At 43.8% G+C, this 25,111-nt stretch overlaps 2 protein-coding genes across 6 annotated transcripts; one reads left to right on the forward strand and one right to left on the reverse strand.

The window, feature by feature from the left end:
• Positions 1-1,262: 1,262 nt before the first annotated feature.
• PKN3 (protein kinase N3) lies at positions 1,263-18,465 on the forward strand. Of its 4 annotated transcripts, none has more exons than XM_052669580.1 (22): positions 1,263-1,533; positions 4,783-5,065; positions 5,563-5,726; positions 6,366-6,495; positions 6,589-6,740; positions 7,111-7,306; positions 7,715-7,906; positions 8,133-8,242; positions 8,716-8,859; positions 9,803-9,878; positions 10,839-11,025; positions 11,634-11,745; positions 12,503-12,579; positions 13,548-13,614; positions 14,188-14,279; positions 14,637-14,813; positions 14,903-14,965; positions 15,281-15,357; positions 15,889-16,031; positions 16,283-16,390; positions 16,899-16,979; positions 17,576-18,465. In XM_052669580.1, the coding sequence occupies exons 1-22, from the start codon at positions 1,513-1,515 to the stop codon at positions 17,786-17,788; spliced, it is 2,865 nt and encodes a 954-aa protein (XP_052525540.1). In that variant the 5' UTR covers positions 1,263-1,512; the 3' UTR covers positions 17,789-18,465. The 4 variants fall into 4 exon arrangements, with proteins under 4 accessions (XP_052525540.1, XP_052525541.1, XP_052525544.1 ...); XM_052669581.1 differs by having other exon boundaries at positions 4,801-5,065; XM_052669584.1 differs by having other exon boundaries at positions 1,478-1,533; positions 4,788-5,065.
• A 907-nt stretch (positions 18,466-19,372) lies between these two features.
• Positions 19,373-24,612, reverse strand: ZDHHC12 (zinc finger DHHC-type palmitoyltransferase 12). 2 transcript variants are annotated; one of them, XM_052669586.1, is made up of 5 exons: positions 24,470-24,612; positions 24,094-24,230; positions 23,178-23,264; positions 21,805-21,971; positions 19,373-21,198 (listed from the first exon to the last, which is right to left on the reverse strand). In XM_052669586.1, exons 1-5 carry the CDS (start codon positions 24,552-24,554, stop codon positions 20,889-20,891), a joined length of 786 nt encoding a protein of 261 aa, XP_052525546.1. In that variant the 5' UTR covers positions 24,555-24,612; the 3' UTR covers positions 19,373-20,888. The 2 variants fall into 2 exon arrangements, with proteins under 2 accessions (XP_052525546.1, XP_052525547.1); XM_052669587.1 differs by lacking the exon at positions 23,178-23,264.
• Positions 24,613-25,111: the final 499 nt, after the last annotated feature.

The following is a 25,111-nucleotide window of genomic DNA, read 5'->3' on the forward strand; positions in this document are numbered from 1 at the left end:
AGCTGAAGGGATAGCAGAAGGGATAGCCTTGAGGGCAGGGCTATCTCTGAGTGGGGGGGAGGCAGAGGGCTGCCAGCACAGCCAGACCCTCTTGGCCTTTGGGCACACATGTGCTGTGAGGGTTGGCTACCGCCAGCCCCATCGCTCCTGGCTGTAGGACTCGTTCAGCCAACTCTTACAGCTCTCCGGGCTCCACACACTGATCCCCAGCCTCACGGGGAAGGTGGAGGGCCAAAAAGAATGAGGAAGCCCCCACCACAGCAATGGGCAGACTGACCTCTGCACCTCACTGAGCTAAACTTGAATCCCCACACATGGGGCAGGTTTGTCCTCTGCTCCTGTGAAACTCCAAAGCCAACTAAAATCATCTTTTCCCTTCCTAGTACTTCCACAGAATGAAGAGTCTAATTAAAATCATTCCTTAAACACTAAACAGAGCCTGGCCCACGTTACAAATAGCAGCAGGTTCCAGAAGGGTTTATATTAATCTAATGTACTCACTTTATTAACAACAGGAGCATGTTCAAAGGTTTTATAGAAGTCTAAAGCTTCATTAATTCAACTTGATTAAGCTAGATTTAAATTCTACATTTTCTGGTGGTTTCCTTACGCTAATTATTCACTTGTAGACTATTTACAACGGGCTTATGTTAGAAAAACGGCTCTAATTAAATAAAAGCAAAACATTCTCTTTATTAGCCTGTTTCTAAGCACGTACGTGGGAATACTATCAACTCTGGATGACTCCAGGGCTGAAAAAGCATATTAATGCAAAAATAACACAGTGCTGCTGAGGCAGGATCTGAGGGGAGGTTTGTGCCACCCGAAGGCAGTGATGGTGCGTCTCGGTGGATGCGATACACCGCACTTCAGCTCTGCATGGCGCTGAGGCAGCGCTTGGAATTTTGTAGCAAAGCTGCCAATGGGTTCGGGTTACTTTTGTCCCAAATATTCAGCTGAAGCAGCGTTGTCTCGATCCTGCTCCGAGAGGGGCATCTCTACGGAGGATTAGTTGGTCACGGTCAGATGGGCGTCGTCTCCTTTTCAGGGCAGCACCGACCCTGGAGCAGAGCCGCGCATTGCCTTGTGTGCAAACTACAGACAGCTGGCAAAACCAGCACAACCGACAGCGCCCGGCTTCAGCCCGGAGATGTCACGAACCGAGCACGGCCGGAGCTAAGATCTGTCACGGCGTCACCGTAACGTCACTTTGCCACAAAACCCCGCTGCCGATGCCTATGGAGGCGGGAGGTACCTCGGTCTCCTCAGCGTCCGAGCGCCGCGCCTCTCTTTCCCGCCGCCATCCCGGCCGTTCCCCCAGGGCGGGGGCGGAGGGTTGAGTTCCCTGCCGGCCGTCGCGCGGGGCGGGAGGAGGAACCCCGCTTCTCGAGAGCCGCCCGCCGGGACTTCCCAGACCCGGACCCCGCGAGAGGGCGCTGGCGGGGCCGCGCCGCTTCCCGGGAAGGCTGAAGTTTGAAAAAGTGCCGGTCGTTGGCGGCGCAGCACCGAGCGATGGCGGCGGGGAGCCCGCAGGTGAGCGGCGCGAAGGGCGAGGCGAAACTGAGGCGAGGGGCATCGAGGCGTCCCTCGGCCCCGTCCTGGGGGCTCTCGGGGGGTTTCCCCATCCTCTCGCCTGGAAAACTCGGCTCCGTGCTCCGCCGGAAACCCACGGGAGGGGGCGGTGGGCAGAGAGGATCGCGGCTCTCTCCCAGGGACCGCGCCCCGGGCGCTGTGAGAGGCGGGGGAGGGAGAAGGCAGGCAGGCAGGCAGGCAGGCAGGCAGGCAGGCAGCCCGCAGCGCCCGGCGCTCCTCGGGGAGTCGGGGTCTGTGCTGCGGAAGAAAGCGGGGTCCTCCTCGGAGTGGGAGGGTGTGCGAGGCTCCCCGCTGGGAAAAACACCGTTTTTGGGGTAAGCTCCCCGGCACAGGGGTACGAACTCCTCCTTGAGGCGTTTCGAGCCGAATCTGGACAAGCGGTGATGGAGAGACGGCACAAAGAGCTCTCGGTGCCATTGCTGCGGGTGTGCCCCGTCCTGCAGCCACACGGGATCTCCGCTTGCCAAAAATCTCATCGTTCAGTTTTGGAAAGAGGACCAGCTCCAGGCAGGACTGCAATCGGTTTGTTTTTTTTTTTTTTTTTCCAAACCGAGCTGTGTCCTTTTCTTGCAAAGAGCAAATGTGGTTAACGTGGTCTGCCTGACGCGGGCCTCAGCACGAAGTTGCTGTGAAAGAAGGGATTTAAACTGCTGCGGTGAACACGTGTGTCTGCAGCGGGGATGCTCTCATCACCTCCACCTCCTTACATCAAACTGCAGATCGGTCTCAGTTGGCGGTGTGGCTCTGAAGGACGGCTCTGTGCTGGGCTTTGTGCAGCTGGAGCTGATGGCCAGGCTGGGTAGTGGCCCAAGAGCTGCAATCCAGAGGGCTAAGAGCAACTTGGGCTCTGCTGAAATCTTTGCTGGTGAGGAAGCAGTCTGGATGCTTCAGCACAACCTGAGTGCAGCTGAAGTCCTGGGTGAGCTGTAGCAGGCGAAGGTACCAAAAGTGAGCTAATTTAAGCTAGCTGGGGGTATTTCTGTGCAAGCTGTGGTTGTACGCCTGGATTGTGCTGAAGGGCTGAGCTCAGCTGAAGGCTGACCTCTGGGAAGCCAGGAACAGCTGCACGTGGGCTGTGGCGGCATCCCGACACCCCACCGACATTCCTCAGTCAGAATGCAAAATGCATCAACACAAATGCAGAGGCAGCTTTCTTATCCTTCTCAGAATAGAATGTTCTATGTTCCTGGAGCAAGCTGTATCTACGGTAAGGCATCCTTGCTCTATAGAAGGGTAGTAGGACCCAGTAAAGCCATGCTTACATTCTAATTGTGTTTAGAAAATGAGTGTGGTGCATTCCGTCCAGCTTCTGGCAGAGTGACTTGAAGGGAAACTGACCTGACTACTGCCTGGACTGTACCTGTTCTCTGAGCCCCTATCCAGGTTTCTGGACTCGGTACCCTTTGTCAGAACAAATCTTGCATCAGCCACTCATCCACTCATTCTGTTGCTCAGTGCAGATGGAAAGGATGGATTGCTTACCTCCATTTGCACAGTTTGGATGGAAAATAAATCTGCCTGCTTTTTCTGATTTTTTTTTTTTTTTTTTTTTTTTTTTGAGACGTAACCAGCAGATTAATTTTAGTCGCTTTTTACAAACTGGATAAAGAGCTTTTTGATTTTCCAACTTCGAGCTGGTAGAGCCTGAGCCCGTGACTCAGGAACTCCATGATTCAAGTTCTTCCTCGCAAAACCCTGGAAGTTTTTCAAAGCTCTGGCTTAGTTCCTGGCTTTACTAACAGGGCGAGAACTTCCTGGACTCAGGATGTTAATCTGAACCTTTTTGTTTTGCTACCAATTAGAACAATTCCTATTATGGCTATAGTGTATCCCTTGCAGACCCAACTTGGTTTTAGGCCAAATTTAAAATAGATTTGTTTTTCCTTTTGGTTCTTTCATTATTTTGCTGTTGGGCTGAAATTGTATTGCGAACTGGTCGAGGATGTTGGTTTGGGTCTTTGAGATGTGTAACAAAATATACAAAGACTATGATTGAATAATTATTTGTTTCTCTGTGAGTGGCATGGGCTTTGGGTGCACAGCACACTTAAAGTGCAGCAGTGTATGTGAGTAATGCAAAACCAGTGTGGTTTATTGTTGGGAATGTGGTCAACCAATTAAAGAATATGAAAACAAGTCAGGATTCCTGAGTTCTGTCTTTGGTGTGGTTGTGTGGTACCCAGTTGGTTGGTGGAGGGGAGTTTGGCTGTGCAACCATTTCTTTTGCATTTAAGTGGGGAATGTGACCATGCTACGTTAAGATATTAAATTCTCTTAATGCCATAAAGCCACTTCTTGTGTAGAAGAGAGAAGCACAGCCTCTTGTTTTCATCTGTTTCTCCAGGTGTTAGGTAGCATCCTTCTGGATGAAGTTTTAAAAGCTGCTGTTTAAATTCAGTGCTTGTTTGGTGAGTGAGATATACTTTAGGTGCTTCTGCCTATACTGTGCAGGTTCAAAGGTTCAGAGTTTGTATTCAGAACACCTCTGTCCAGAGCTGCTGCTGAGGCGTATCTCAGCAGAACAAGGTGTGTTGAAAACAGTGCAAAACAAAGCCCAGAGCAAATGTGGTGGCTGCGAAATGCAGCGCGTTAAGTGGCCTTGCTGCCTGTAAACCACAGGTTGAGACAGCAGGCTGCTTCCCTTTTCAGACACAGCTGGAAGTTAAGCTTATTGTTTGCTTGCTCATTTGTAAGCAACTGCTGTAGGGGTTATGTTTATCTTCTTCATGTGGGAAATGGGCAACAGCTTTGAGTTGATGCACGGTTGTGACATTCTGTAACGCCTCTAACTGTTAGTTGTGTGTCTTTGGACACATAATCTGTATTTACTGTATGGTACCAGTAAAACATGATCAGGACAAGGGCAAATATTGGTTAAGCTTTGATACTGTAGGAACAAAGATTTATGTAGCCATTAAATAACCAAAAAGAAAAGTAAGATGGAGGTTTGCTTCTACTATGATTTAAAGCCGAATTACAGCACAGGATGATCAAAATTGCATTTTGTTCTCTGGAATTTGAATCTAAGTCTTGAAAACTTCATGAAAAGATGAGCTTCAGTTTGTGTGAACCATTTTCTAAATGAAACGAAAGAGTGGAATCTTGTAAGGGTGTTGTTTCATCCTCAAAAAGGAGGTTAAACTGTGTCATTTCATTGAAATCCTCTTGCCCAATGCTGCTTGATTGCAGGGCAGCTGTCTCTTGCAGCTGGGCAATGGTGTGAACTTAATGGATCCAAGCTTCCAGCAAAAACTGGAGGGTGAGAAGGAACTGCTTCGTCGTGCTATACAGAAAGAACTGAAAATTAAAGAGGGAGCAGAAAACCTGCGTAAAGCAACAACAGACAGAAAAAATCTTGCTCATATAGAGCACGTGCTGAAATCCTCCAACCGCAAACTAGAGCAACTTCATTGGGAACTTCAGGAGCTGAATGCGAGGATTGTAATAACTGACAAGGAGGACAATAAGACAGGTATGCCATGGGTCACGGCTGAGGGAAAATCTCGTGGTGCTCCAATGCTAGGGGGGATTTTGCCTGTTGGTATTCAGCTGATGAAATAATCTGTGCGGTAAAAGGTTGGGAATGGAGGCAATTGAGGTGAAAGGAGTCAGGCAACATGAGAGATTAGTGTAGAGGGAAGAATGGTGGGCATGAACAGTATTTAGGAACAGGCTGTAGGTGAAATTGGAGGGATCTGAATGGAGTTTCTAGGCAGATGAACGTTTAAGTACCTTATGGGATGTGAATGAGTATAAAATTGCAAGAGTGATTGGTAAGAGTAGTTCACTGATAAAAAGAAATACTTAGAAACTTAAGCTTCATTTGAAACAATATTTTGCAGTCGGTTTTGTAGAGAATAGAGACCTCCTTATGTGTTATTTTGTAACTTAACCTTCTTGTGTGGAATCATTTAGAACCATGCAGTGAAAGAACTCAAGAAAAGACAATTAATTGTGTTTATGACATAGTTTGTACAGACGGATCTTTATCTCCTGACCCTTGCCTCTGGGAAAGAAACCCAGATCCCATGGCAAGGAAGGTTGAAGCTCTGAAAAAGCAGCTGCATGTTGAAATGAAAGTCAAGCAAGGAGCTGAGAATATGATCCAGATGTATTCAAGTGCAACATCCAAGGTAAGCAGGAATAAACAACAGTTTGGGAATATCGGTTCCTGGAATTAAATATATCTGTATTAAATCCATGTACAAACTCTCTCTGGTAGTTGGTGTGTGAAAGAAATTAATCTGTGAAGTGTGCTTGACTGAATCCTAGCTCTGCGTTTTGGTGCTCAGCATAGTGACAGCAGGTTATGGTACTGCATGGGACAACCAGTCATATGAAAGTGTTACAGCAAGTCCAACACATAGATTGCAGGAATTGAAAAGGAATTGGATGGCACATATATCATTTGTCAAGAGCTTAAGCTAATTATAATTACTGGAGGTTAGGGCAAGGCTTATCTGGAAGGGCATTTTTAGTCCACTTTGGCCCATGGTATGGTTGCCTGTGCCTTTCATGAATCATGTGGTGATCCAGTTTGAGTCCATCAAAGACTCCTTGGCCTGTCCTTTCTCTCTAAAAACTGAGATAATGATCTCAAAGTCCTTGATCCTCAGCAATGTCTCTTTTACATAGATGTTTAAGTATGCTATTTCGGAGTCGTTTGTATGATCCTTATTGCAGGTAGCATCTCACTCCTTAGCTGAACACATCGCCATAATCTAGTTTTAATGATCGTGGTCCTTCCTCTTCACATGGTTTCTGTTTGTCAGGAGCGGAAGCTGCTGGCTACTGCTAAGCAGATGCTTCAGGATAGTAAGACAAAGATTGAAATTATCCGCATGCACATCGTGAAGGTGTCTCAGTCAGCAGGAGGGATGGAAGATACGGTGGATCCAGCAGGTAGAGTGTGTTAAGTAGAAGATGTGGCCAAAGCCTTAAGATCCAGAATAGTCTATTTTGAGCCTCACTGTATTTTATCTCCCAAATACCCAGTGAGGCTGGGAGCCACCATCAATGCTGCGGAGCTGCGCATTGAGGAGCTGAGGCATCGTCTGCGCATTGAAGCTGCTGTAGCTGAGGGGGCAAAAAATGTGCTGAAGATCCTGGGAGGGAGTCGGGTACAAGATCGCAAATTTTTGGCCGAGGTAAGCACTTATTCAGGTCTTCTTAAAGAGCAGTTTCATGCCTCAACACCAGTGATTTAGCCTGAATGAGCAGAACTAACCATAAGTTGTGAATTTGGCAAATTCCTGACTGTGAGAACAGACTGTTTGGGATCACTTTCTCTTCCAGGGATAAAATTCCTTGCTTTGGTGAAACTACTTAGAAACTACTTAGACACCGATGGGGCAGTCAGGATCTGTTGGAAAATATTCCCTCAAGTTCTTTGTTTTTAAGATGTTATCAGCGCATTTTTTGAGACCAACTCTAGCTGTTCATAAAGGAACAGTACCTGGACTGGAGCTGTTCCTTTGAAAACTTCTGCCTGCTTTCTGTTCTACTTCATATTGCTAGGCTCAGGGTCGTTTGCAAGAGTCCTCTCAGAAGATTGACCTGCTGCGCTTGTCCTTGGAACGTCAGCTTAGTGGGCTTTCTCCAGATCACCCAAAACGAGCACTCATCAAGCAGGAATTAGTGAATACCTCTTCCCTGGGAGCTCAGCATGGCATTATCCATCCCACTTCAGTCATCAAACCTACAGCCCTTACAGGTACGTAAATCCTGCGTGGCATCTTGTTGTGGAGAAGATGAAATTAAAAATGAGTTGCATTTCTTCTAATAGTTGTAATGCCTCTTGTTATGTGGACGTTTGATCTTCTGTGAATGAGACTTATTTCTCCTATGCTACTAAAAGCTTTCTGATCATATGAGTTAGTAGTTGATTAATGTATTAAATATATTTCCTCTGTTAAATAGGAATTTGGACTTGTTAATCTCTGTGTGTTGCTTCCAACTGGACTGTTCTATGCTATGTTATTCTAACCTGTGGTAGATTTAAGCTATATGAGCCAAAGAATAATGAATCTGAGAAATTCTTGGATCCGTATGAGGATAGATTAACTGGAATCACTGTTGTCTTTTATGGAATAACATTCTTTACTCTCCTAAAATTCCTCAGGAACGTTGGAAGTGAGACTGATGGGATGTCAGGATTTACTGGAAAATGTTCCTGGCCGTTCCAGGATGGCTGGTTCTTCTCCCATCTGCGGCAGCCCGGGCGACTTGAAGTCCTTTTCCCTAACAAGAGTTGGCCTGGGTATCCATGGTCGTGGTGTTGCAGGAAAGTACCTGCGAAACGAAGAGCTGTGTAGTGAGTATGAGGCTCCTTGCTGGGATGTGAGTGGCACTTGGGGGCAAGGGGCTTCTCTTCTGAGTACTGCATTATCCTAGTACAAGGCTGCAAAACTATATCTAATCGTCCAGGCTATCTCCAGGAAATTATATTTGGTTGGGATAGTCACCTTCAGCATGAGAGATTTATCTTTAGTTCTATAGCAGTGTAAAAGACTGTAATCCACATTTTCTCCTTTGTCCAGGTGAAGTCCTTGCTGTGCTCAAAGTGGACAATAAAGTTGTAGGCCAAACAAACTGGGGGCCAGTAAACAACCAGGCATGGGACCAGAGCTTTGTCATTGAGCTAGATAGGGTAAGATGGCTTAAGTTTTCCTGAGTTGTGTTTGTTTTTCCATTTCACCTTACTCAATTTGCTTGTTTAGTTGCAATTCCATTTGATTGGCACTGTCTCCATGTCCTTTTATGTACCAGTTATCTTAGTCTTCCCCTTAAGGCAGTGCATCTCTGGCAGAAATTCAGCCTGAGCAACATCTGTTGTCCTTTGTTCTGTATCTAAGCAGTTTTATTTTATCTTAGTAGCAAATTGACTCTAAGAAAGATTCCTGAAATGTGGAGCAAAAGCAGCTATCTCCAAAAGGTTTTGTAGCTGGGAAGATCTGAAAATCTCTGAGGCAGAGGGGGAGCAGAAGGATGAACAAGTTTCTTATGCACACTGTCTAGTTAACCAAATTTAACAGCAGCATGTGTGTGGCTCATCCGGACCGTGGGGCAGCACGTAACTCTTCTGCTGTTTTGTCTCCACCACCCATCTCCCCTTCCCTCTAGTCTCGTGAACTCGAAATTTCAATTTACTGGAGAGACTGGAGAGAACTGTGTGCAGTGAAGTTCTTGCGTTTGGATGATTTCCTTGATAATGAACGCCATGGGATGTGCCTCTTGCTTGAGCCCCAAGGAATGCTTTTCGCAGAGGTAGAAATGTCAACTTTTTGTTTCTTTTTCAGAGAAATCTGTCAGTTCAGGGTGCCTGTCCTGAGAGCAGCTGTTCAACCCAGTATACAAGGAACAGAAGGAGTAATAATCTAGAAGGGTAGAGTGACACCTGAAATACTTCTCCATCAATATCACACATACGAATAAGGAGCAACATGATATTATAAGGCATACCCTGAAGTGACACTTCAGCTACTCCTCTGGGCTTACGTGTGTGCACTGTGAAAACCATTGTTTTTGTATTTGCTTTCATTATGAGTCATTGGTGACACTTTAGTTAGACGTAGGGCTTAATGGTCAGGTTTGAATTACACAGGCTATAGAATCAGAGTTCAATATTCCCTCTGGGTATACTTATTTTACCATCTTTCTGAAGTTAGTAATAAAAGTTAAATGCTATCCGTGAAGAGATCATCCAGATAATCCTTTACGTGCTACAGTGCTTTTTTGTTTGTGTTGTGATGAAAGATTCCATGCTTAACTTTCCACAAGCAGGATCTTGACCTTATGGACCAAAATTTACCTCCTGTCCTTTGTGTTTAGTGGCTGACTTTTTTTTTTTTTTTAATATAATTTTTGTGCCATGGGTTGCTGCTTTTTTTTTTTCTCACCTGACAAATGGCCAAATTATAAAGCAGCTTTTAATGTATAGTTTTGAGTTAGATTAATTTTATTTAGGATATGAATTGGTCTCAATTTTTTGGGTTTTCTTCATTCCAAGACACAGAAAATTCCAACCACAGTTGAAATAACAGATGTTTAGACAGTGAAGCTAGAATAACATGATCTGGAATCTGTGGGAGTGATTCCTAGCTTACCAAAATATATATGAATGGAGAATTTGATGAGAGAGCGTGTGTGCAAGTTTGCATTCACAGTGTAAATGCACTGTTTTGAAAAATCCCCTTTGCCTCTCTGACAGGTGATGTTCTGTAATCCTGTCATTGAGAGGAAGCCAAAGCTGCAGCGACAGAAACGTATTTTCCCCAAACAGAAAGGTGAGCTCCTCTAGAACTGAAAGGGAACCGATTATCTGGGGTGTGTGGGGGAGGGCAGGAGTTTGCACAAGTAATCTGCCATGTGCTCCTACCTCATTAACTTTGTGAGACACGTTAAAATGCTTGCTAATTACTGTGTGTGAGTAGGTGGATTTCATTATTATGCAATAATTTCAGTCACAAAAAAACTCAAGCTGTCTGGTTGCAGCATAGTGTATGATGTGATATTTTTGCACTGTTTCTATTCACAGTTACCAGTGTTAGGAAGATACAATTACTACTATTTAACAGACTTCCTAGCAAGATCTAGCACTTGAGCTGTATTAATTTGCCCAGCAATGTTGTTACTGAGAAAAGGACAGGTATTGGAAAACTTCCTGGAAAGATCTAAATCGTAGAAGACTGTAACATGAACAGGCTACTGATTGTCAAGGCTTTGGAACTGGCATGTCAGACTAGGGACTGGAGTAACTCACATACTTTCTTTTTAGTCTGCAACTTTTTTTTTTTTCCATGAAGCTGAGTAAGGTAAGATTTTACATACAGAGGATTCTTGGCAGTGGGGATAAACTTGATTTTATATTTATGGAGGTGGTAAAAATAATAAAAGGGTCCCAAAAGCTTTATACTGTTTCTGAGATATTTTCAGAAGCTTTCTGTTAACAGGCTGAGTGATTAAAATACAGTGTACAAATAGAAGAAAACTTGGCTTAAAATAAAATAATAAAAAAAATATATTTTATGAAGCTTCTGTTTGAGGGTTGTTATGATGTTATATGGATCTATTTCATCATCATGATTAGGCTTCATTCCCTAAAAGAAAGTTCATTCTCTGCAGAGTGCATTTCCATTTTCTTGGTAAGCCCACGGGTGTTGGGGTGATAATGGTAATCTAACAGTTCATCAGACTGCAATCTGTACATTGTAATCTCAGCAATGTTTTAACCATGATACCTTCAGGGAAAGAATTTCTCCGAGCTCCTCAAATGAACATCAGTGTTGCTGCTTGGGGTCGCCTGATGATGAGCTTCCTCCCTCCATGTAGTTCCATTAGCACTCTGAGTCCCCCACTTCATGATTCCATGAATGCAGATTTCTCTCCAGTTCCTCTGCAGAATCATGTTAACTCAATAACCAAGCTGAGTAGGTAAGTCATGTTCTGAGTATTGCTGTATGACAGTCTGGAATGCGCATAGAATACACCTTAAAATTTTATTGCACCTTACTGAGGTGAAAAAATATATGAATATGAAAGTTGTATCTGTAGAACTTAATTCAGGATTTTAAGAAAAGCTGATGCTGCCTGAAATGAAGTGGGCTTGGTGGGCTGCTCAGCGCTCTGTGGTTCCTTCTGATTTATTATTGGCAGCTGAACCAATTTCCAAAATCACCGTCCCAATAAGCAGCGCGCTCCAGAGCAGGGGGAATTTCAGCAACTTTGTTTTCCTCTGCAGTGAGAACTGTGGGTATAGAAGTGGCCATAACTAAGCACTATGATGCAGAAAACAAGAAAGCAGATTTTCACAAGTAACATGAGTCTAATCATCAACAACTTAATAGATAGTTTTCCTTTATGTAGAAGAGCATATTTCTTGTTGATGTTTCACACACTTGTGGTGTGAATCAAATCGTCCTCTTGTCCACTGAATTGGCCTGATATACACTTTGCTTACATGTTAAAGGTTATATATTTGTGTTTCCATATAATGCCCTGTTCTAAGGCAATCTCTTCTTTTTTTTTTCTTACAAACTCAGTGACTTTCCTGTGGCAAAACTTACATATGATGATGAAGCACCACCCAAGCCTCCACGTCTCTTTCTGATGGCCAAGTCCAAAGAACCAACACCATCTCCTGCAGATTCTCCGGTAATCTGTGCCAATAGGGAGACTTTTATTTGTTGGTTCATATTCTTTCAAGGCCCAGTTCTAATTTATTACTGGAGAAATTACCTGTACTTTTGACAGTTGCCTCCTCATCAGCTGAGCTGATTGGTCTCCAAGGTTTCAGAGCCCAGTAAGTTATTCTGGCATGGAGTCTTCACGAAAGTCTTGCAGCTCTTCTTTAGTTACATACTGCTTTTCTTGAAAATGAAGCTAGGTCCGCACTGGCAATTCAGGGCAGAAGTACCCAATAGATACCTATGAATGAAAAATAGGGTTCAACAGGCTTTTAGGACCAGATGAAAATGTTAAAGAAATTGGGCAAAAAGAGGGAAAAGCTCTCATTTACTGAGAAACAGGAACAGGAAAATTGCTCTGAGTGATATAATGCGTAACGACTTGTGTTCAACCATGTCTAATCCATTTCTTCTTTGGCTTTGAAAATAGAGGAGTCTGCATTCTCTAATCACTGTGGTTCTTTTAGACACTTGAAATGTCTTTTTTTTTTTTCTATAAAGAAAATATTTTTTCCTAGGCTTTTTAAAGCATACATGATAGCAGTTTTGTGTAACCACAGACAACCTTGGTTGTTGATGCTGCTTTCCTCCAAGCAGAAGCGATGACCAACTTCAAATACTTGTCATGTCGTATTGTTACACCAGAGGAAATTTGGATCAGGGTGTCTACACCTGATTTGGTGATTCCAGAGAATTACATTCTGCAACTTTCTCTCTGTTCCTAGTGTCTGAAGAGGCTGCATGTAGAAGAGAAGACTTGCAGCTCTGCTTTAACAGAATTTGCAATCCAGGCATCTCCAAGGTAACAGTGGGCAGCATGAGATGTCTTGGGTCACAGATTAAAGAAGCACTGGGCTGAAATTTCTGAGCATAGAGTACAAAAATTCTACTGAAGATATGCTTTGGTTTCTCAGCAGCAGATTCTCAGTGCTGTTTGTGGGCAATACCATGAAAAGTCTGCTCTGAACTTCTCCATGCGTCTGCTAGCCCATGCTTGCTCATTAAATCCCATTACTTGGCCTATTAATAGACTTTACAGCGTAATAACCGATGTTAGTAGGAACAAAAGTCACTTAACTGTCTTCCAGTGCTTCCTTGTGTTAAAATTTTACAGTATAGTGCATTTAGACACACCAAAGTAGAATTGTTAGAAATGTATTTCAGAAACACTCGTTTCTGAACTCTCTGGAAACTCTCGTTTCCTTCATTTCCCTCTCAGGAAGAGTATAGAGCATCTGCTACCTTTTAAAGGTGATCCTGGTGTAAAGCTTTTGAGGGTGGGTGTTTTGTTTTTTAAATTATTTCCAAGCAATTCTGTGGTCTGAGTTTCCTTGGTAACACCTTGTAGCTGATGTAATGTTCTATAGAATCTCTTTTTTTATTTCCCTAGCAACATCTTATGTCTGTTGTCTCCCTTTGTTTCATTTCCAATTCCTGTTTGAGAACTTCTCTTCTTATTCCCTTGTCCTCCTGGCACTTGACACACATGTTCATGGCTGGTTGTCACAGTCACTGATGAGCCTGCTGAAAGGAGTGTTGGCAAATCTGAATTTTACTCTCCCAAGGATGGGGGATGTGGGAGAACTCATCTTGTTATGAGAAGTACCCTTCAGTGGCCTAACTTCTCAGGATTTCAGCCGAGGTGGCAGGTGTTCACCTTGCCTTTTGCTGTACTGAGCTTCTTCCTCTAACACAAATGCACACTCATTTGCATTCTGTTTCTGCATCTTTTGTTTATTGTCTCAGCAAATCTTGTTTGTTTGTCTTCAGGAAAGGGGCTGTTCATCTTGAGGATTTTCACTGCATCGCCATGCTGGGACGTGGCCATTTTGGGAAGGTAGTGTAGAAGTGCTTTCTTTATGAAGGGCTGTAGGGCTGCTGTTGTGAAGGTGGGCCTCTGCCTCAGAGTCTGAATAGAAATGTTGCAGAGATTTGTTGCACTGCAGATGTACAAAGCAAAACCACAAACAGCTGGTACCCTTGATAACAGCCAAAAGTCCTGAAGATTTGTGGCTTCAAAACATGGAGGAAACCCTCCAGGGAGTGCCAAACTATCTAATGGAGCACAGTGTTACCACTCTTTCCATTATCACTGTGATCATTGGTGGAATAGTGTGATTCCCACAAAGTGTGTGCAGGTCCTTGCTGTAAGAGTATTGAGGTGCTTTTAAAACACAGGACCAGCTGCAATCCTGCTGTTTCTGAAAAGACCATAACTCACAGTGATGTCTTTCTGGACTGCAGCAGCTCCAGGAGTAGGGAAAAAGAGCTCCATTTTTGGAACCGCTTGAGCCTGTTTTAAGAATGGCTGTTTGAAGTGGATGGAAATAGGTTCTGTCAGTGGGAGTCAAAGTAATCCGACAAAGAAATGACAATTTGTTTGGAGTACAGCATTTTTGTTGTCTTTCAGGTACTGTTGGCCCAATACAAAGCAACTGGGAAGCTGTATGCTATCAAAGCCTTGAAGAAAAAAGATATCATTAGGAGAGATGAAATTGATAGGTGAGCTTTATGGTACAATTGCCAATGATACATTATCACATCTGTAATCTGTAGGTATGACGTATACTAGTCTTAGTTCTATTAATGTTTTGGATGACCTTAAGGCTGGGGTATCTAAAATCAGAAATAAAGGAACTTACAACAGCTCTACTTTCTAGCTTCTGGTGCAATCATACACACCTGAAGAGCAATCTAAAATTCAAGGCTTGGAAGCATATAAGACAAATATTGTAATAACCACGCTTTTTATTTCCATATCATAAGAGGTAAAGATTTTCATCTTCATTCTGTCTTTCTTGAAACAGGTTTTTCTGCCAAATTTTAACACTGACATTTTAATTCTTTGAATCCTGGCAGCTTGAACTGTGAGAAGCGAATATTTGAGGTGGTCAATTCTTCTGATCATCCATTCCTTGTGAACATGTTTGCATGTTTCCAAACACCTCATCATGCTTGTTTTGTGATGGAATACACTCCAGGAGGTGATCTTATGATGCGCATACACGAAGATGTTTTTGCAGAGCATACAGCACAGTGAGTTACAATTAGCCTGGTTTCCAGGCATTATAAGTGTTTAACTTGGTTCTCATATATTTTTCCTGATAACTGTTCCTCTTTGCTAGGTTTTACACAGCCTGCGTAGTCTTGGGACTCCAATTTCTGCATGAGAAGAAAATTGTTTATAGGTAATGCAGTGAAAAATCAAATATAAGACAGTTTAGCAACTTGAAAGTTTATTTTTTCCTGTAGCTACATCTCTGTAGTCTTTGTCTTTATTTTTCCCATCTCTAAGCTGCTTTGTGAGGCTTTCATTAAGAGGAAAGCATCAGTAAGTTGAGGGGAATCTTCCAAATAATATGTGGTATGAACTGAACGTAGAGTAGTTGTAGATACTTACTCTTTTTATGAACATCTGGTTTCTGCCTCATGCAAAAGAGTCTGTTGGATGGCAGTCCTCAGATTTCATCCACCATTTTCTTCACCCCCTTCTTTGCTTACAGGGACCTGAAATTGGATAATCTGCTTTTAGATGCTGAAGGATTTGTGAAGATTGCAGATTTTGGACTGTGTAAGGAAGGTGAGTCAATATTTAAGCATCAGAACAAAGTTTAGGGTCTGGGCTTTGGTAAGGTGTTCACAAATGTGAGTGCCAGGTGGCTGTATGTAACTTCATCTCCACTTAAAATAAACATGTATTCATCTCCACTTAAAAATAAACAAATGTTACCTGTCTGCCCATGATGAACTTGGAAAGAGTGCCCTTTGCTCTTCAGGTGTCTTGTGAAGCAGTTTAGAGTGTCCTTCTCTGCTGAAAGAAGCAAGGATATAGGATGCTACAGGATATGTACTTAAGTAAATGAACAATGGAATCTGCAGGTTTTCTTGATTGAGTTGCTTATTTAAGCATTGTCTGAATTGCTATTCAGAGTTGTTGGGGATCTCAGGTATCATACATTCTCATTAGTATTTGCAAGCACTGATGAGAGCCCTTGCATGGTTAACAACAGCAAATCATCAAGAGGAAATCTATTGCTTTCAAAAGATGAGACTGCATGAGATCTATTTAGAAGCATGTGCTGGATCTGACAAGGGTGTTCTTGTCCTGCAGGAATAGGTTTTGGAGACCGCACAAACACCTTCTGTGGTACTCCTGAATTTCTGGCTCCAGAAGTCCTCACAGACATCTCATACACTCGGGCAGTGGACTGGTGGGGACTGGGTGTGCTCATTTATGAGATGCTTGTTGGTGAGGTAAGACCGCGTATCTCTTAGAGAATCTCATCACGCAGTGTTGGGCAGAGCAGTATCTGATCACCTGAGATAAAATTTTGATGAAAGTAGCCAACTATTTATTAGTTATTAATAATACTGTGGTATTTAGATAATTTTTCTGTGCTTGCCAAAGAATAATTGATCTCTGCAACTCCTCGCTATTCTCGTTCCTGTATATTAGCAAGGAATGGATGCCATGTATGTTAAATTAAAAACTGTCACAATTGCAGTCACCATTTCCTGGAGATGATGAGGAAGAAGTCTTTGATAGCATTGTAAATGATGAAGTCCAGTATCCACGATTCCTTTCATCAGAGGCACTTTCTATAATCCGTAAGGTAATGGGTTTGAGGGGTCTCTGGGTGCCTGAGGAATTTGTATTTTACCATAAGTAAAATTACAGGGATTAAAGAAACACTTAAAATTTATGTATACTTTTCCTTCTCTTTACATAAATGCTGTTCTTCAGCTTGAGAACAAATAAGGCAGCTTCTCACTGAGGTCTGTTGCTGCAAACTCTGAAATAGTGAAGTGTAGATTCAAAGACAGAAGCGTTTGAGTCATTCGCTGAAAGTGGCTTGATTTGATTTTTTGAATGTAAGCTGGTAGTTACAGGTGCACAGCTAAGATGAGATTCTACACCCGGTTTGTACTGCGCATGTCACTGACAAGTTGTTCACAAGGAGCTATGTCTGAGCTATTACTAGCAGTTTGACTTTGCTGCAGAGAAAGTGAATGAGAAAATACGGAGGAGCTGGTTCATCTCTTTCAGCTTTTAATCTTCGGAATGTTTGTTTTGTCCATCTTTGTTCCAGTTATTTAATTCTGAACTGATCTTTCCTGCAGCTTCTTCGAAAGTGTCCAGAGCGTAGACTGGGAGCAGGGGAAAAAGATGCAGAAGAGATTAAAATCCAGCCCTTTTTTAAGGTAGGAATTCACTTTATTCCTCCTCCTTAGTGCTTGTATTTGAGATGAGAGTGGTTTGCTTTCTGCTGGTACGGAGGCAAATTTCCATTATTTATCAGTGAGATCTTAGTGGCAGCTTCTGTTGCATCTCCTTGCCCTATTCAGGCATTAGTGTTTCAATTCATGTTGGCAATGGTACCCCTAAGTGTGTTTTCTGGGCTCTGTAAGCTTCCAGGACCAGCTTGTTATTCCAGATTGTGCTGCTTCTATGTATGAATATACATTTCTTTTAAGCTATCACCAAATACTGTTATAAATCAAACTGCAGCAGACAAAGATGTGGTCTAGTGATGACAGATATTGCCATCCAGTCTAGTTGGTGGCCCCTACATTTGCAGAATATACAAGAATCCTAAGAGAAGTTGGGGTTAAAGACACATTTGGTCAGTGGCATATGTTTGCTCTGGGCAAAGGTGTTAGCATTCCTCCTGTTGAATCTCTGTACTACCTGCCCTGCACCAACCATATTGTTTGCTTTGCCATGTTTTTTCCCTTCATTTTAACTTCACGTTTCATAAATAATGTCAGCCTGGCCTGTTCACTTCCTTCTCTTACAGGAAATGGATTGGGATGCTTTGTATGCCAGGACTCTGAAGCCCCCTTTTGTGCCCACCCTAAAAGATCCAACAGACATTAGCAACTTTGATGAAGAGTTTACATTACAGAAGCCAATTCTGACTCCTCCAGAGGAGGTTGCTCTCCTAACCCGTAAGGAGCAGGCTGTCTTCAAGGACTTTGACTTTGTCTCCAAACACCTTTTGTATGCTTGATTCCTGTGCTTAAGAAGCATGAACAAATAAATTGTTACCATCTTGAGAGGGCGTAGAGAGGACTTGGCATGGGCAATGGCAAAGTCAACAAACTTCACAGAAGGGGTAGTGGTGAAGTGCTCTGCAAGCTGTTACTCTGCTGTGCTTTTTTCAGCCTCGCTTGCTGGAGGAGTACTGGGTGTGAGTTACCTTTGAGAAGTTCACTTTTGACTGGATGTGTCTTCTGCTGCCACTGAATATGTATATATAGTGATTTGGAATTTAATCTGAACTTAATTTAATGATTTAATGTGTCCTCTCTGCCTCCCAGGTTGCTCTTAGAAAAAGCCAAAGGAATGAAGCTCTTTTGGGTTACATAATAGCAGGGAGAATGGGCACTTCTCTCCTGTTTTCTAGAAGAGATATGCAGTGCTCCTTTGTAATGATTTTATTCCTGTTGCCACTCATGTGTATGGCAGAGAAGGAATGGATTTTAACACAACTGAGGTAATGATGTTTGAGTTTGGTAATTATCCCAGTGATGTATCTTAAGTAAAAACAAAACAAAACTCTTTATGCTTCTTTCAGGATGTGAAATCATAGATATGGATTTTAATAACATAAAGAAGCCACCATTTTGCACATGCTTTCTTTTCTTTTCTTTTTTTTTTTTTAAATAAAGATACTATTCCTTATAATGAAGTCTCAGCTTTTCATCTCCTTGGTGTTAGGTGAATGTTTCAGATCACTGCTACCCATACTGAACTCAATAGACAGGATTTTATTTTTCTCTGTAAATGTCATGGTAGTATTTTTCTTCCTTCCTTCCATCCCAAGTTGTCTGTGTACGTATTGCATGGTAAGCTCAGCTGCCACATCCAAATGATTGCAGTCAAGTTGTGTCTCTGCAGTAGTTCATCAATGTGTATATCCTGTATCTTTTTTGGAATAGTTAAATATTGACAGTGTTAGTGCTGGAAAATCAGGATGTTTAAGCTGATCTAATTTGCCTAGCAACATACTTTGTAATTAAACTTGGTTAGATTCATTTTCTTTTCTTTAATTCATAATGTTAGCTTGCTGGCTAAAAAAGGAAAGCATGTATAGAAATGAAGCATTCCACTTAAGACAAATAGGGACACAAAGCTCTTATTCTGTCAGTTTTCTTCAGCAGAGGAAGACAGAAGTTGAACTAACACAATTGTGCTATTTTTGGAGATAAGAAGCAGCTTGTGAGTTGCCTGGGTTAAGTGCTTCAGAATTCAGAGACATTTAAGAGCTTTAGTAAGAGCATATGTTTGTGCAAAACACGTAATTCACTGAGCCTTGTTTTCCTATTTTCAGAGCCAAGTATAACTGCTGCTGAAACTTCCAGCATATAAACACACTTTCAACCTTCTGCTCTGCACAATTAAAGGAGGATACACATCTTCCTCTACCAGTTGAATGTAATGGTTGGCTTGCTTATGGCCTTGCAGTTGTTTTGTGATTTTCCCTTTTTTCCAGGTGAGGACTTCTTCAGAATGTTAAGCCCAGTGGGCTGTTAGTTCAGGTGAAACCTAGAAGTTGAGTTTCAGAAAGAGAGGCAAAAACAAACAAACAAGGTGTAAGTAATTGTTTAATACTTTTATAGTAAAAGTACCATGAACTACCATTCCAGTGCACATACAGGAGAACTACCAAAGAGCACAACGCTGTGCCTTGAACTTTATGACCCTCTCTGAACACACTGCTCTGGATGCAGGTTACAGACTCTGGGTTTGGTTAAAAAGAAGTCTGCATTTTCAGTCTGCTTTTGGACCATCACGTTGTATTAGTGACTCTATGACTCTATACTGTTCTTTCCTGAGTGCTCATGAGCCCTGAGTGCATTATGCCAGCTTGCCTGATGTATTCCTGAGCTGCTGTTAATTTCTGAATCAAAGCAATTAAGGCACAATAACTAAGTTGTTGGATGTGGTTTGCTTTTTTTGTTTTTAAAGTAGAAAAAGGTCAGCACTAAAATTCACACCACAGGTTTTTCTACTTTAAATTGTTGATCCTAACTTCCAGTCCCTTACAGAAACTTGAACTATGACCTTCTATTACAATGAAAAACAAGTAAAGCTGCTCCCATCCTGGAATGCTATCGGAAACAAATAGGACCTAGAACCTTTCCTTTGCAAGATTCCATTGCAGTGCTACTTTGTATTATTTCATTAAAATTATACTGACATGCTGAGGTGGCAGCATTACCACTAGTGTTATTTGAGGTAGGCAAGAAGTGCTCACCTCTGTTACTGGCTCTTTCCCCACTAGATACAGTAAAGGCAAAGGGCATGAGGTTATCTGCAGAAGTAACTCTATAGACAAGCATTGCTCTTCTGTCCAAAGTGGCTGACATTATTCTTTGCAGAGTTCATTCAAAATATCCTATGAATTTTTGACCTCCATCAACTTAAAGGATAAAAAAAAAACCTGTTAGGATGCTGATGAGGGCATCATAAGGTACAGGCTTAATGATCTTGGCTGAATTTGGTGCCTTACAGCTGTCTTTCATGGACATTAATGCTATGAAACCTCCAAGCGTGCAGTTGAGGCATGCAGTCAAAATGAAATTTGCTTTTGACTGCACAAATATTTATTCAAATATTTCTCTTATGTATCCAACATTACTGACAAAAGGCACTGTGGTTTTCACAGTAAGAGCTATGCTGAAGAAAGGCCACAGGGATTGCATTGATTCTGCCTGGTTTGTTGGTAACAGCTGCTGTTCCTTAGCAGCAAATGGAGAGGAAACTTGGGGGAGCAGAAGTTGACAAGGCTGTTTATGCAGTTCTTGCATCTCTTCAGGTGTGGATGCAGGTTAACACAAGGAAGGGGATTTAAAGAGATACCTCTCCTTGGTCAAGACATCAGAACTTCTGACGCCCTCAGAAACAGTGTCTCCCCTTTAACAGTGTTATTCATACCTATAGCCCTGATTATCCTTCTTGGAAGATGATTTGCTTTTATGGATGGACAGGTTGCGGAACATTTTGCATAGTCCACAATGTATTAAAGTTCTAAGCAAGGTATGCAAAGCTTTATCCAACAACCTGCAGCTGTCTTTTGGCATTTTACTCATTAGCTACCACTGTGACTAGACAGGTTCATTGCTCCTGTGAAAATAGATTTTCTCCCATGCAGTGAGATGGCACGAACAGAAGAACCTCCAGAGATTGCGGATTACTCCTTGGTCAAAGGGATTCTGCAGCTCAGAGTGCCGCAGGTAGGAGATGCGGTGGTACGACATGAACTCCCAGGTGGTGGTGTTGCATGAGATCAGGTAGAGGTGTGAAATCAGCAGCAGCAAGACAACAATGGTGAATATGACTATCAGGAGGAAGGACAGGAGGAGGAATATGTTGTGCCGCAGCCACTCCCAGGACTGTTTAAAGTAAAGGCCTGACCTTTTAAAGAGAAATAAAGTCAAGGTTAAACATGGAGAACTAGTTATATAAACCAAGTGGCACATTTAGTTTGACTCATAACTGGTGAGTGAGATTCTGATCATCATGTACTGCAGGTAATTTTATACATTGTAAGTAAGTTCTTGACAAATTGCAACAGCAGTGCCTTAGGTTCTAAGAACTTTAAAAGACACTGGGTTCACCTGACAGCTGAAAGGATGCAGTCATCTTCAGCTGACTCCTCTCCTGTACAGCTCCATGGCTGAAACTCAGATGGAGTTCCCAAAAATCTCATGAATACTGTATTACAATAACTGAAGCAAAATTAGCTGCTCCTCTACTTCTGTTAATTCTATTCGTTTAACCTCTAAACAAAGATGAGCAGCGAAACCTAAAATGTTAGATCCTGCTCAGCTACTGATCAGCTGTGTTGTTCCTCAGCAGACCAGAAGGCTCAGAAAGGCTGATCTTCAGGATGCAAATCAGGGTGAAGACATGAAGCCGATCCAGTCAGTGCTACGTTCTGCACAAGCCCCTTAAGGGGGATCTCCAGCAGCACCAAGACTCCTAGGTTCAGTGGTCAAAGTGCTGCCTTCCAGGCCTTACCAAGCAACGTGTCCTCCCCACAGCAGAACTACAAGCTGTACACTAAGGTAGACTATGAAGAGGGGGTGATTCTTCTCTCCCACACAATTCTCAATCCAGGGGCAGTGATGGTCATAGCGCCGAACGCAGTGCTGGCACAGCTGGCAGTGCTTGGCTCGCATTGGTTGCTGCAAAGCAAAAACAAAACAGTAACAATAACCCAGTCTTGTTCAACTTTCTGCTTGGTAAAAGCATTATGCAAAAACATCCACTTCCCAAAAGCACTCCATGCTGAGATAACAGAACAACATCAGCACGGCTGAGACAAATGAAGGGGACTGAGATTCCCTTAGCACAGATCCCAGCGAGTGAGATCCAAACTAAATGACTCTTCCACACTATCTATGTTTTTTGTTATCTACCTCTGTATAGGAAGTTGAGCGTGCAAAGGAGGGATATTAAGTAAATCAGTCTGTTCAGGAAAGAGGGAGCAATGTGTTGAAGGGAAGAACTAGGACCTCTGCTGCTGAAGGAAGTGTGCAGGGGTGAGATGTCTTCAGGGGATTGCAGAGGGACCGATTCTCCTGTTCTGTGGAAATATAAGAGACTTGCACAGCTCAAGCACCAAGAACAGATAGGATGCAATATACAGCTGAGGAAAGTAGCATGATTGTGCTTCCTAGGATTTGCTCCTTGAAATGTGTATGTGTTTTGCTACAATATCCTCCTGCAATAAGCTGATTTCTCTTGCTAGATATTCTTCAGGAATTTACGGGAGCTGGGATAATGCTGGATTTTATTACACTGATAAGGATCTGTACCAACAGGCATTTCTAGGCTTCAGGCAAACTGTTTCAAGAGCTAATTTAATTGCTCCAATTTTTCCTTCATGCAATCTTTTACAATTCACTCTAATGTTTTTTGCTTTTAGATCCCTAAACAAGCTTACAGCTCCCAGCAGTTCTGCAGGTCATACCTAACGGACTTCCTGATTTCCTATCAAGGTACTTTCAAAATAACCTTTCTGGCAATGCTGTGAGGTCTGGTCAATGTGGCAGTAAGAATGTTGAACAAAGTTTTCCCATGGTGGAATACATCAAAAGAAGATCCATGTTGGTATGACTCAGCAGGGACTTGTTTCAATGTTGGAAAATTAGCAGCCATGCCACTGTTTATCATTACACCTGTAGCTACACAGTCCAGTAGGATCACTCTTCCATTGAGGATGCACCTGAGGTCTGTTAGCAAGCTGTATTTGCTTCCTCAGTGGGTTTTTCAGCAGCAGGATGACCCTGCGCCAGAATTCATCGGTCAGCTCTGCCATGCCTCCAAACCACTCCAAACCAAAGCAGCAAGGGCTGAGCATTCTCTATTAGCACACTATTGCTGCCTACCTTCACCATGCAGTAGCCGCAACGCCGCATCTTAACATTGCTTGAGACCTGGGGTATCACCACGCATTGCTCTTCATTTTTGTCTGCCTATAAATAAATAAATGGAGCGATGAAAGATGTATTACGTGCTGCTGTCTGAAGAATGGCAGCTATCAGCCTGCTTGGCAAGACTGAGCTATCTGGATCCTTTTATTTGACAGTTACGTAGTGCTGGTCATCTCTGTCATTAGGAAAGTTAAAATAATTCCCAGCAAAGTACAGAAGCTGCTACACAAATACTGTGGCATGAAATTCCACTGCAGATACTTAGGGTACGTGCAGAGACAAAGGCTACTGTAACCATCAAAAGAATGTTTGTAGAGAGATGGAAATAATCGTGGACAAGACACCACAGAGATCCCAAGTACAGTTCAGGACATAAACAAGGTTAGACTTCACTTCCAAACACAATCGTGGGGTCTTTTCAGTATAAAGAGCGCTGTTTGCTCATAACACAGCCAAGGTCAACGCTAACAGCGGAAGATTAAAACTGGCCATGCCTTGTGTGATCTTTTGTCCCATGCAACCAGCAAAGCAGTGAACAAAGCAGAGTCCAGGTTCTCCATACTCACACCAGTGAGCAGCGACTCGCATAAAATACGAGATGTAAACATTCCATAGGGCGAAGCTGCCTCTGAGAAAAGAGGACAGCACAGGACGACTGGCTAAGGGAGACGTGGGGTAACAGAAGCACGTAGAGGCTGCAAACCCCTCCTGTCACAGAACACGAGCCAAAGCCTCGCAGCCCTCATCACCCAACGGGCTGCACACGTTTTCCTTGTGCCAAGCGCAAGAGAAACCATTCCAAGTTGTTACGTAGCAAAAAGCCCACGGACCGCGCAGCCCCAGCGCATCTTCCATTCACACAGCGATGTACCTCTGCTTCCTCGTCAGCCCTGACGAAGCCCGGGTCCATGAGGGACACCCTGAAGTACAGCAGGACGGAGCACCCGAGCAGCGCTACGAAGAGCGCGGGCTGCAGCACGGCTCCTCGCTCCGCTTCCTTCTGCAGATCTGAAAGACAATCCCATACAAGAGAATGCGGCGGTTCCTAGCACGGCTCTCGGGGCTTTTCTCACTCCACGAGCGCATCCCTCCTCCCGCCGCGCAACGCCTTCCGAGCCCCCAAAGCCGCCCGACCCCCCGGTGCCACCCCGCAGCCCCGGGGCCGGGCAGGCCGTGATGCAGCACCGCCGACCCCGCGACCCCCCTCCCTCCATTCCCGGCCGCGCGCTGCGACGGCTCCGCCTCACCTGTGCGGTGCAGGAAGAGCCCCAGCGTTAAGACCCCGCTGAGGGCGGTGTGGGCGGTCCTCACCCACAGCCCGCCGGCTCCCATGGCGCCGCAGGCCCGGAAGGAGTAGCGCTGCAAGGCGGGGTGCGGCCGGCCCGCCTCGGCCCTCCCCTCAGCGCTGCCCTCCCCGTTCCTCCCTTAGCCCTCAGGCGCAGCCCGTACCCCTTCGCGCCATGCTGCCCTACGCGGGGCCCTCGGCCCTGTTTCCCCGGGTACTGCGGCCCTGCGGTGAAACGGGGTTGTTAGAGCCGAGGACTGGCTGCTAAACGTACACGGCGGTGCTTGGGGCCCGTCCAGGTGTGCGTTGGAGGGCTCTGTGTGAGACGCTGCTCTGGTCTGGCAGATTTATTTTATCAGAAACGTGTATAGCAGAACGCAGGCAGGCAGCTCGATTAGCAGAGCTCGATTAGCAGAGCTCTTTTAGCACGGCAGAGCTTTGGTAGGGGCTGGCAGGGAACCGATCTCAGCTCACACATCTGAAGTGCAGACATTTGTGTCTGAGGTCCTGGGCTCTCCTGGCAGCTCTGGAAGGAAATACAGAACAGTCCTCATCCGAGCGCAGCCATCTGCAGCCCCAAATTGCACCCTGCGTTCGATGCTTT

The sequence above is a fragment of the Tympanuchus pallidicinctus genome, unplaced genomic scaffold (assembly GCF_026119805.1).
Source record: "Tympanuchus pallidicinctus isolate F22 unplaced genomic scaffold, pur_lepc_1.0 scaffold8, whole genome shotgun sequence".
NCBI lineage: Eukaryota > Metazoa > Chordata > Aves > Galliformes > Phasianidae > Tympanuchus > Tympanuchus pallidicinctus.